The 12,735-nt window shown below is 31.3% G+C and overlaps 4 protein-coding genes across 6 annotated transcripts; 2 read left to right on the top strand and 2 right to left on the bottom strand.

Annotated features, from left to right (window-relative positions):
- Positions 1–3,579: 3,579 nt before the first annotated feature.
- On the bottom strand, positions 3,580–5,089 carry LOC113793421 (uncharacterized). 3 transcript variants are annotated; one of them, XM_075820508.1, is made up of 3 exons: positions 4,925–5,089; positions 4,172–4,863; positions 3,580–4,104 (listed from the first exon to the last, which is right to left on the bottom strand). In XM_075820508.1, the coding sequence occupies exons 2-3, from the start codon at positions 4,762–4,764 to the stop codon at positions 4,017–4,019; spliced, it is 681 nt and encodes a 226-aa protein (XP_075676623.1). In that variant the 5' UTR covers positions 4,765–4,863; positions 4,925–5,089; the 3' UTR covers positions 3,580–4,016. The 3 variants fall into 3 exon arrangements, with proteins under 3 accessions (XP_075676623.1, XP_027199255.1, XP_027199257.1); XM_027343454.2 differs by having other exon boundaries at positions 4,172–4,824; XM_027343456.2 differs by having other exon boundaries at positions 4,172–4,794.
- A 1,016-nt stretch (positions 5,090–6,105) lies between these two features.
- On the top strand, positions 6,106–6,922 carry LOC113793426 (ribosomal RNA processing protein 36 homolog). The gene has a single exon (XM_027343460.2). It carries the CDS (start codon positions 6,277–6,279, stop codon positions 6,835–6,837), a length of 561 nt encoding a protein of 186 aa, XP_027199261.1. The 5' UTR covers positions 6,106–6,276; the 3' UTR covers positions 6,838–6,922.
- HDAC3 (histone deacetylase 3) lies at positions 6,835–8,402 on the bottom strand. The gene has a single exon (XM_027343446.2). The coding sequence runs from the start codon at positions 8,268–8,270 to the stop codon at positions 6,972–6,974; it is 1,299 nt and encodes a 432-aa protein (XP_027199247.1). The 5' UTR covers positions 8,271–8,402; the 3' UTR covers positions 6,835–6,971.
- A 304-nt stretch (positions 8,403–8,706) lies between these two features.
- B52 (serine and arginine rich splicing factor B52) lies at positions 8,707–12,529 on the top strand. Its single transcript, XM_027343448.2, has 6 exons — positions 8,707–9,019; positions 9,091–9,161; positions 9,219–9,344; positions 9,542–9,614; positions 11,386–11,459; positions 11,521–12,529. The coding sequence occupies exons 1-6, from the start codon at positions 8,894–8,896 to the stop codon at positions 12,068–12,070; spliced, it is 1,020 nt and encodes a 339-aa protein (XP_027199249.2). The 5' UTR covers positions 8,707–8,893; the 3' UTR covers positions 12,071–12,529.
- Positions 12,530–12,735: the final 206 nt, after the last annotated feature.

Below are 12,735 nucleotides of genomic sequence, written 5' to 3'. Positions count from 1 at the left end.
AAAAAAAATAGAGGGAATTGAAAAAAAGGCTAGAAAAAATGAAATTTATTGCTAAATAACGAATGACAACAACAAAAAACCGATCGATGACGATCTAAGTTTGTTTGTTTGTCTGAATATTTGGCTTTCAAGAATTATTCTTTACACATATAAACAAATAGTTAGATTGAAGATGTTCAATAAAAAAAACGGATATCATCAAAATAACTATAATCATCATCAATCTCCATTTATTTATAAAAATGTTTGAATTTTTTTTTTCTTCACTCAAACTTGAAAAAGCCGATGGGCATTTGTACTTGATTTGACGTGTGATTCTTATTCGGAGAAAATATTCTTGTTTTTTTTTCTTTTTCTTTTTTGCTGTAAAACGATTATCACATCTTGATTACTTGACAAAAAAAAGTTTTAAACGGGCAAAAAAAATGAAATGAAATGAATATTGTGATTTTGATGAAACAAATTAAAATATGATTAAATGAATAGAAAAATAATATCGATTCATTCTAGTTGGATAAGATGATGATATTAATGATTCTACAAAATAATTAAATCATTATAATGTATTTTTTTCAAATAAATGTATCGATCAAATATGAATTTAGTCAAAGAAATCGATAAAATTTTTGATTCGAAGTTAAACAAATGTAATGTAATGAACCTTAACTTAGATGCACACATAAATAAATCGATTGATAATTTTTTCAAACATAATCGATCCATTTATTGAACCAGGGTCATATACCCGAACCCTTTTACTTTCCAAAAAATCTTTTTGGGTTTTTTAAATGGAATTTTTATATACGATTTTTTTTGTAATGATAGGAATGTTAGGAAATTGTTTGTTATTACCAATCATTTTAATTTGTTTCTTTGTATAATGATATGTTATTCATTAATAAAATTAAATTAACCAAACTTGTATTTTATTAATCTTGTGTTTGCATAGTGAAAAGAAAATAATTGAATATATTGATGATAAATTATTTCTTAGCATATCGTCAAATAATATTAATGAAAATGGATTTCATTTCATTGATGAGTAAAAAAATTTCCACATAATTTCAATTGACAAAATCAATTTATTACATAATCATTATAAAACCATGTGTTTAATAATAAAATGAACATATCTTGAAGCTATTGGTCATATGATTTACGGACAACAATCAACAATCAAAACAAAACAAAAAAAAACAAAGAATCGTTATCTTTTTTTTTGTTGCAATAAAAACTGACCCTAAAAAAAGTATTATAATCATCATGTATGATTTATTAGTCATGAATACTTGAATCAATAACGATTATTGATTTTTTTTTCATTACAAATGTCTATTGACCATATCCAATTTACCAAGGGAAATCAATAACAGCAAAAAAACAATATCAATTCAATTTGCCTATCTTTTTTGACAAAACAAAATTTTCAATTTAAATTGACAATGAAAGTTCATTCGAATTTAATCTGAAGCGGACAAAACAAAAAAAAATTGAAAAAATATTAAACCCAAATGATTTGGGAATGAATTGATTGAAACAAAAACGAAAATTTTCGCCAGAAAAAAGAATTTAAAAAACAAACAAATAAAAACGATGCGATTTTTTTTATGCCGAAAAATTAGTAATCATTTCATTCCCGACTCGAATTTTTAAATTCTCAAATATGCACAAAGGATAGAAAAAAAAGATTAAAAATCAAAATTAACTCTGTTTTTTTTCTGCAAAAGAATATTTCGGTTTTGAAATATTCAAATTCTCAAACGTCATCATCGTGTTGATCGGTGAATTCAATCTTTAGTGAGAATTTTTTTTGTTGTTGTTTGTTTTTTTGTTTCATTTTCAATTGTACAATTTTATTCTGAAATTATTTATATGAGTTCAACAAACTTGATATAATCAGTATAATCAGTAGTAGGTAATTCCTCATTAAATCTAAGATATTCATATTATTCCCATAGAGAGGAAAAAAAATCCAAACCAAATAAACTGAAATTTTTGAATCGAATAAAATTAGATTTTCGTTCGAAAATGAGCATAAAATAAAATTCAATTGATTCACAATTTCGACATTAATTATATCCGATTCGTTTGTCAATACGATAATCAAAATGATAAATGTATTTAAAATTTACAACGGAAATCTTTGTCGACAAAAAAGAAAAAAAGAAAAGATTAGAAAAAAAAGATAGATGAAAAAGAATGAAGGTTTCACAATTATTATTATCATCATCATTCATTCATTTATAAATTGTGAATCGATCGATATCATTCAATTAGTTTGCTATAGCTGAAAATGATCACCGGCCAACGAACCGATAATGATATTGGTTACAACAAATGTTTCAAGTAGTTTTGATTCATAATTTAATTAATGATCAATGACATATTCTCATTACTCATCATCATAATCATCAAAATAGAATATTCCTAAATAATTTATAATAGATAATTATCAAGTCAAGTTTTTTTCTGGTAAAAAAAACTTCAATAATGTAATGATAATGACATAAAAAGGATAAACATTATTGTGAACAGCGGATCTTGATCGATAAATAACAACTATCGATCAGATAATATTGAAAGGAATTCCGATGAATAAGCTTTTTTTTTGGTTTGGTTTGCTTTGGTTGGTGTATTTCACCCACACTTCAACAGAATTATTTGACCAAGCAACAACAAAAAAAAAGTTCGAGATCCACTTTAGCTTCTTGTATTGTATTTTATTTTTGAAAACGAACGATTTTATTTCATGAATCCGATTCTCGAAATTCAGTTGAAGGTCATTCATTTTAATTTGGACATCATCATCATTTTTACTTTTATTATTAAAGTATTATCAAGTTCAAGCACATCCTGGTAACAGATTCTAGATTTAATAATATACAAACATATTTACACAGTTAGAAATGTGTAGGCGTTAGCTATCATATTCTAATTTTCATGATCGCTTTCTTATTAAGAGAATTGAGTATTTTTTTACGGGATAAATGAACTTCTTCATAATAATTTCATTTTATGATTGCTCTTATTGCTATGCTACTTTTTTTCCGTTGCGGAGGAGTGTCACAGTTATCGGCTGTTGTTTGCATTCTTTCTTATTTTTTTTTAATATTAAACTTGGAATTTTAAATTCTTATATCATTTTTATCTGTTTGTTTTTCTCACTGACCTTTTTCGAAATATTTATTTGTTTTTTTTTTTTGCTATAGGTATGTGAATAATTCATAATGTTTAGACGAAAAAATTCCTAAAGAAATAGAAACTGTCAAATATTGTTTTGTTGAATGAGAATAGGAAAAATTTCCTTCCCTCATCGACAATCCAATATCAATCAATTAATCAATCAATAGCATTTGGATATGTCTATTCTATTTTTATCGAAACATATATACAATTAGTTGTGATTAGGAAATAAAAATCGATCATCTTTAAAAACAAAACAAAAAAACACATTAGACAATAGAATCAACATATGGAAAAAAAATAAGCAAATCATTAATTCATTCACCCGAATTCGAATGAATTATTGGCAATATTATCCTTTAAATTTAGCTTAAAGGATAACAATATTGGTAATCAATTATGATACATTCATTTAATTTATAATAAAAAAGACAATAAATCATATGATTGTTTCAACATCCATTTTTATCCATCACATTAATAATAATGATAAATTTTCCAATGAAAACGATTGCATTAGCAATTGAAAATGATTTCGACAAAAAAAATTCTAAACAATCGATCATGACGAATTGATCTCATAGAGAATATAATGAACATAATTATTCTTAAATTCTCTATTGTCCCAAAATATCTTAATTTTTAAAAATCATTAGTTAATTGCAATAAGACCATGAATATTAAGGCAAAATTCGTTATAATAAAAAAAATGAAAAGTGTTAACAATTGTAAGTTTTAAAGTGAGATTGAAAAATAACAATTGACTTGTAAGCAAATTAGATTTTGATTGATCCAATACATTGAAAACGTAGAAAAAAGAAAATGACATTTCTTTATGATGCTTTTTGACAACGATCTGATTGTGATGATTTATAAGGTTGCGTTCGATGGTCACGCATATCGTGATCATGATGAAGTTCACTAAATTGAATAGAATTATCATCACTCTCAATAATCCTCATTAAATTATGGAATATGCAAAACTCACCGAAAACAATCAAGACAATAAATGTCCATATCACAATCGATACAGCGTAAAACTCCGTCCTCATTACAGGTCGTACACCAATCAACATCATCGTTGATCCCTTCATCCAATGGTTCATCATCGTCAGCAATGACATCAGGAATTTCATCATCATTACCATCATCAAGACTTCGTTCTCGAATTTCAAGGCTTCGACGCATCATAAGTTGATGGATAAGGTTACCTGTTTGTTTAAATTTTTTAAGCATGGGGTTTTTTCGATTCTTGTTGAGGGTTAATTCTGGTTGTCCCTTGGCCAATTTTTTCAATTCTTCATCGGAGATAATCGATGATTTGCTTTTTTCATCAAGCGAAACTTCATGCATGAATTGTTGCAATAAATCATCAGCCTCTTCGACAGCTGTTCGATTTTTCTTTATCGATAACAATTTGACAGGAGGCTCTTGTGCCGAATAAAAATTGGGATCACGTTCATTGAGTTTAGCTAATCGTAATTCAATTTCTTTCTGCAATTCTTTGGATTTATTTTTACGAGCCAATTCATTTACAGTTTCATTTAGACTGCGAAGGCGTTGTTCAATTTCTTCATCCATTTACTTTGTGAAATCAATCACTCAAGTGAGCTGATTCGAAATCAAATTCAAAAATTCAAGCTTATTTTGTTTGGAAAACAGAAAAATCAAATTTAAAAACTTTGTTACAAGGAACACATTAATTATCGAATCGACAATGATGGACTGAGATTTTGTTTACCTAATGTATTCTGTTTCGCTTGGACGACGTATTAGTTTATTTTTTACGTGAACAAATCTTGAATTGTGCACGCAAAGACACCTACAGGTGAAGATAAACACATCAACATAAAAAAAAAAGATTCAAAAGTGAGAAAAAAGATATTCGAACAACAAAGAAAATAACAAAAACAATCGCAACAATATTAGAGCAGGACCAATAGATGGCGGCAATTGATTTTTTAAATTTAAAAATGTAGCGCCATCTCGAAGCATTGGCTACGATTTGACGCTGTTGGTTTTGAAATGGAAGCAATCAGTGTGTCTGTGTGTCATGTTTTTCACAAATTATACGTTTTCAATGATTCAAATTGGGGGCAGACAATTCGACAGAATTTGCAACACACATACGAGATGATGTGTTCAACATTCAATGTTGTAGCGGCAGCTATAATAGTTACACACTACAGTTGAAATGTTTGCCAAATTATACATTTTAGAAGTCAAAGTTGTCGCCCAAATATAAGTGGTATGCTTCTCAAGTGTATACAGTGACACAGAGAAGTACGGCAATTGTATACATTTGTAACAATATGCCTTTCATAAGTCCACTCCTCTTAGTTTTATAATTCATTTCACAAACTAATCAAACAAGCTCAACCGCTAATCATTAACACCGGGAGCCACGACGCGCGAGAGAATCCTAAAATGGATCAGGATTCTAATCTATCGCGATAGATAATGAATATATTCTTTTTGAAATGTGGCGAGATGACAACAAATTGTTTGAGGCATACCGGAATTCGAATGCAGCAAGCACAACATTGTTGTTCCTCTCAAAGCCACTTACATTACACAACAGAATCAGAATTCACGAGAGAGTGAGAATGCGCGCAAGTTTCTGAACAGAGAATCTCACACACAGCGCACTCATCGATCGATCGAAGTTGAAAATCTACTCAATTTACAAAACAACCTTTAGATGGCGCCAATTCCGCCTAAACTGTTCTATACAGCTTCCATTATACAAATGGAACTTGTACTGCTTATATATCAAGTGAATTTTATGTTAGAATTTTGTTACAGTTGATAATGTGGATGTCATTAATTTCATACCTTATTTTACAGAATTTTAGCCGAAAACTTGAAATTTTTTATACAAATTTGCAATCTATAAAAAATGAAATAACTAAAAAAATGAAAATTAGCCACTGGAAGAAAATCAAGATATATTTAAAAATTGAATAAATTTTCATTGTTTACAAGTGTGAAATCTTATGAGTGCATTTCGACTATTTATACAGCAAAATTGTTGACATGCATGTGCATTTTTCTAAGCGTGGCAAGGATTATTAACATTTTGGACCGCCAAAGATGGACAGAAAAAAACAAAAAACAACTCGATCGGGACCTATCGAAGCTTCATCGAAGAAATTAGATAATAGATTCTACACCATTCATGACAAATCAACTAAAAAGTTTCGTGATCCACGATTCGATGAACAGTGTGGTCAATTTCGTCCGGATAAATTTGAACAAAACTATCATTTTCTCACTGACATCAGACGTAAAGAATTGGATGATTTACGGCGACGATTGAAAAAGGCAAAAAATCCCGAAACCAAGGAAAAAATACGATTTCTTATTCAGCGTACAACCAATCAAATACAAGCTGATGAAGAACGTGAACAAACCAAACGTATACGCCAGAAATTAACTAAAACCGAACAAGTTGATCATTCAGAACAAACAAACGAACCTAAAAGTGATCATTCATCCAATCGAAAATTTGTTAATAAAAGTGAAATAAAACGAACAAAATTATTAGAAAAATATAAACAACTTAAAGAATCAGGTGGTCTACAGAAATATCTGGAAAGAAAGAGAAAAAAATTGACCGCCAAAGATAGAAAAAGAATCCCCACAATTGAATGATATGTACAAAATTGATTTAATTTATCTATTTTCCAGATAAGAGAATTTTACAAAATAAACTCATTTATCTTTTACCCGAATAAAATTATCATTTTACAAAATATTTTTTTTTAAAATCTCCACAATGGTGGAAATCAATCATCAGATTGTTGTTGCTGTTGTTGATCCGAATGATCGTAGAATTCATTAATTGCTTCTTCTTTGGTCAATGGTTTCGAAGCCGGATCATCAACCGAAACCCAAGGAGGTGGTACATAGTGCATTTGTACGGATGGTGCACCATCTAACATGCGTAAATTTTCCTGAACAAATTTAACAATACTTTCAAGATAGGATTTTGTATTATGATTATGTTGATGTGTTTCATTATTTCGAATGGATTTCTGATCAGAGCCTGGTGGCTGTACGAGATCATCAAGCAGTGTAAAATTCGGTGCAAAATATTCAATATATTCCATTAATGGTATATCGTTGGGAACTTCTTTTTCCACAAGTAGACTTGTTTCATATGTCCAACATCTTGCAACATTTCGTAAAGTGTAACCACCACCACCCAAAACCAATAATGGTATTCCTAAACTTTTTACATATTTAACACATTCACCATGACCACGAAATGATAGATTAAAACAGCCAAGACGATCAGCATGAAGTGAATCGGCACCACACTGTAATACGATGGCAGTAGGCTGATAAATTGAGACAACATCATTTATAATCGGTTTGAACACGCTAAAATAGCCAGCATCATCGATACCATCCTTTAATGGAACATTTACAGCATAATGACGGCCGGATTCATAGCCAATTTCATACATATCACCGGTACCGGGAAAAAAGGCACCATATTTATGAAACGATACGGTCATTACACGATCGGTTAGATAGAATGCTTCCTGTACCCCATCACCATGATGAATATCTATATCGATGTACAGAACCCGTGGATGAAATTTAAGAAGCTCGAGTATGGCTATGACAATATCGTTGACATAACAGAATCCAGATGCTTCAAATTTTTTAGCATGATGAAGGCCACCCGACCAATTAATGGCAATATCTGCAACTTTATCATTGAGTTGACAGGCGCCATGTAAACTAGCTCCAGTATATCGAGTACAGAATTCATAAAGGCCTTCGAATACGGGGCAATCATCACCGACACCAAATTGTGAGATCACCTTTTGGAATTGAGCTTGATTCGATGGTGTCACATGATATAAAAAATCAACATATTCTTCGGAATGAAATCGACACATGTCATGATAAGTTGCTCGATATGGCCGATAAACATTCATGTATTTATGAAGGCCATAGTTGAGAACTAAACAATTTGTAACTGCCAACCTTTGTGGTTTCATCGGATGATTTGTACCATAATGGAAATTACCGACTTCAGGATCATAAAAATATGTAACACGTTTTTTACTCATATTATTAATACCAAACGAATATAATCATATAAAATGTCAATGTTCAATAAAACTTTGGTATTTTTTTGTATGTCAAAGAATCTATTGAGATTCAACACTTGAATAAAATAAATGGAAACAAAAGTTTTCATAAATTTATAATATTCGCCCATAGATGGTGATATATCTGAATTGATAAAATTAATGATTTTGAAATTTTTTCATCAATTTCAATCGATTGTTTAGCTTTTTAAGTTTAAAATCAATATTAAATGACCATTTCCACTAATATTCTAATCAAATTAATAATTTTACTATGACATTGATGCAAAAAATTTAATAAGATTAATTAAAAATCGAATAAAGAATAAAACGTTGTATATGAATGATGGTGCAAAATTTCATTATCACTGCCACTTTTAACGTTGTATTTCAATTGAGCACCACCAATTTTACTTTCACTTGCAAGTGAGCATTTGTTCGGTGTGCTTTTCGCCATTACTTTCTTACTCACTCGTCATTTTTTAATTTCGATCAGATTTCTTTTTTGGCAATTGGACATTTGATTTCGATTTTTTTCGATTTGATTCTTGTTTCTTTTTTCTTTTGCTACAAAAATTACCGATTAATTGAAAATCTAAAATATGACCGGTACTCGGGTCTATGTTGGACGTATATCATATGATGTACGTGAGCGTGACATTGAAAAATTCTTTAAAGGCTATGGTCGTATTCGTGAAATCCTTTTGAAAGATGGATTCGCATTTGTCGTAAGTTTTTTTAATCGAAATTTCTTGAGAATCTAATTAACTCCCAATTGATTTAAATATTTGGTTTTCAGGAATTTGATGATCATCGTGATGCCGAAGATGCAGTTTATGAATTGAATGGCAAAGATATGCTTGGTGAACGGTAATTGTTGGATGAAAATTCACCCATTTGATCTAATTTCATATTTTATACGTATAGTGTTAATGTTGAATTTGCTCGCGGTAATGGCCGTGGTCGTGGTGGACGATTCGGTGGCCGATCTTTTTATGGCAGTCGATTTTCATCACGTAATGGTGGTGGTGGTGGATCAAATTATAATGAAAAGTAAGTTCAGACAATCGTAAAATGTGTTTGAATGAAATTTTAGCTGTTAGTGATGAATGTTGACTATGTTCAATTATATACCATCTTTCGGGGCATAATAACCTTGATGATAGAAAGTTATCTGAGTATAGGGAATTTTCAGATGACATTTAGTTAGATCGTTCCTCTAAACTAATTGATTGTTTTTTTTCTAATAGCCGTTATGGACCACCACGCAACACTGAATATCGTGTAATTGTCGAAAATCTTAGCAGTCGTGTGAGCTGGCAGGTAAGAGTTGCATTTTTTTCATTTTCTTTTTTGTTTATGTCGTTATTGCTTATGAATTTTCGACTTATGGATTTAATTTGATGAGATGTCAGATTAGAAAAGGTTAAATGTGTTTAAATTGTCCATGTCGTCTTTTTTTACTGATTTTTGTTTATTATTACTCCTTGTTTGTTGTTCTTTTCCGCCTCTTATCTTAATCATGGTGATTGATGGTGCTCTCTACACGCCCACCAAACCGATGTCTATTTCTATCACTCTCTCTCTATCTGGTCTGGATGTGTCTGTCTTCCATTTAAAACACACCACACACCCATCTATCATATCCAAAGCAATCCAAATGCCAAATGGTTGTCTGTGTTGGGTGATGAGGACGCTAATAAGGATTTAAGATGAGGCAATATTAGAAGTTGCAGCAACAGACAGAAACCGCTGTTAATCTTAGCGTAAGCAAAATGGATTCGAACGAATATTCAATTGGGCGCTCTGTTTGATGTCAAATGGTTTTGGTCAGTCGTGTGAAATTTGAGAACGCCTTTATGGTTCATTGAATTGTTGGTTTGGACGCCCAAAACAATACGAGTCTTCCCGACAAATGTGTAAACCCAGTGGAGAGGGAAATGTCTTTTTGTGATTTTATTTTTATATATATGACCAATCTGACTATAGTTTTAAAAAAGGCCATAAGATGGTTGGACGACAGCAACACAGTTATAATCAATCACACCTCATCATCCATGTATAGAGAGAGGAATGGTGGTGGCCAGTGGTGGTTTTTTCAATTAATTTGCAATGCGATTATTCAATCCGTATTTTTATTTGGTCGTCAATGCCCAATGACAATTATTTTGATGATTTACGCTATAATGGTGGGTCATATCTTCTCTCATCGGTTATGGCCATGGCTGAACACATGAACACATTTGGCGAATGGTGGTTTTCGCATATGGTGTTGGTGTCGCTTGGACCGATTATCATTTACAGTCGCCGCTGCAATAGCCTGTGGTATATCATCCCTTTTTTAAAATTTTGTCGCATGACACTTGTTAGATTTATACATGACTAGTGAAACATTCTAGACCTATTTTTTCAAGTGGTCTAATACTTTCCCGATTCGCATAGACCACATGAATTAGTCACACAGAAAGATTAGGGCATAGATAGTATTATGATGATCAAGAACAGCTTAAAAAACAGTATCAATATTTAATATTCATTCGATATAGTCTTCAATTCCTACCATTACGCAATATTCAAAATATAAACACTTGAATGCGTCAACCGCTGCCAAGGCCAAAGTATGATTATGATATGGATCATTCATGTATTATTCGCAAAATATTACCATTGTCTTAAAAAATTCGAACATCGTAATCCCGCCATTTAAATATTTGTGTGTTTGAAGAAAATTTTTGGATAATTTGTTGGATCGTTTTTTGCGATACGTTAAAAATATAAAAATGCGCGATTTTGATGACCGAATGGTTTGGTGGTGAAAAATCCCCCACAACAGCAAATTCGTTTTTTGGGAATATGTATGGCTAACACTCACCTAACCTAACTGGTTCTGACTATTTGGTCATAATTAAATTTCTTAATTATGGCATTAGTAATTCAGGTATGAAATGTAATCAGCCATAATGCATTACTTACACACACATACACACCTCGCCTTACTATCAATAACCGATTTTTTTTTTCTATGTTTGTGTTTTTGTGTATCATTTTCATTATTCTAATCTTTTTTTCTTATATGATATTGATATTCGTTCAGGATCTTAAAGATTTTATGCGACAAGCTGGTGAAGTAACTTATGCTGATGCTCATAAACGAGAAAAAAATATGGGGTAAGTTTTTTTTTAAATATGCTAATATAAATAAAATGCAATATTCATTTATTCCAAATAGGATTGTTGACTTTGCTACATATTCTGATATGAAAACAGCTATCGAAAAATTGGATGGGCAAGATTTGCATGGTAGACGTATCCGTTTGCACGAAGATAAATCACGACGTCGTCGTTCACGTTCACGATCACATTCTCCACGACGTGGCCGCTCACGTAGCCGCTCCCGTTCGCGATCGCCAAGAAGTCGATCACGATCTAAATCAGAATCTGATCGTTCAAAATCTCGATCCAAATCACCAGTGGCACGAGGCCGCTCCGGTGGTGATGATAGAGATCGTTCAAAATCGGTTGATTCTCGACGATCCGAATCCAGTCGATCACGTTCCCGTTCAAGATCAAAATCACCGGTTGGACGACGTTCTGATGCCAATGGCAGTGGTGGCAAGAATGGCTCAGCTTCTCGTTCTCGTTCTCGATCAGAATCCCCAGGCCGTGATGGTGGTGATCATCGTTCACCTGGTAGTCGCGATGATTCTCGTTCACGATCACCTTCGGTTGATGGTAAAGATCATTCAGACAACAGTCGTAACTCAATGGATGCTGATTAAACTATCTCTTTTGTCCGTTTTATCCATTATCTCATAAAAACGCCCATTCATACATATTACATTAACATTAGTTTCTTTCTGTTTCATTTTCTTGGATAAATCTAATTAATGATATAACCTACAACTATTGATTTTTGAGTAAATTCTAAATATGACCTTTAAGGTGTCAAAGGCTTGGCTGTTTCAGACCAAATGATTAAATAAGATTCATTGACATTGACATTGTTGATGATTATGATAACATTCGAAAATTCATATCTCTTAACACTAAAAAAAATTTATCTCATTTACACTTTTCTCATTTTTGTTTGTTTGATTGTTTTTTATTTGCATTATCAATTCGAACACACACAAACACCAAAACATTTGTATCACGATATTTTCATACCAACACTATAATTGACCATCTTTTTTCTCTTTATATTTAGCGAATTTCAAATAAATTTGATTTAAAATGTATTAATATTTCTATCTGAATGCAAATTTCTATGAATCAAGTTATATCATATATGATGGGATCCAAAATTATATAATTTTTCGATTGCTACACAATTTCCTTTTCGCTGTGATAGTGTAGCATCCTGATCAATTTGTACTTTTTTGAATAATGGCTATGTTTATCATTCCATCTATAGATTTTGGAATCATAAAGATTTCTATCACAA

This window comes from Dermatophagoides pteronyssinus, unplaced genomic scaffold, assembly GCF_027571235.1.
Source record: "Dermatophagoides pteronyssinus isolate colony J.1.1.1.1 unplaced genomic scaffold, Derpt_VIB-CSIC_2022.12 sq0001, whole genome shotgun sequence".
Lineage (NCBI taxonomy): Eukaryota > Metazoa > Arthropoda > Arachnida > Sarcoptiformes > Pyroglyphidae > Dermatophagoides > Dermatophagoides pteronyssinus.
This window is presented reverse-complemented; position numbering and strand designations above follow the sequence as displayed.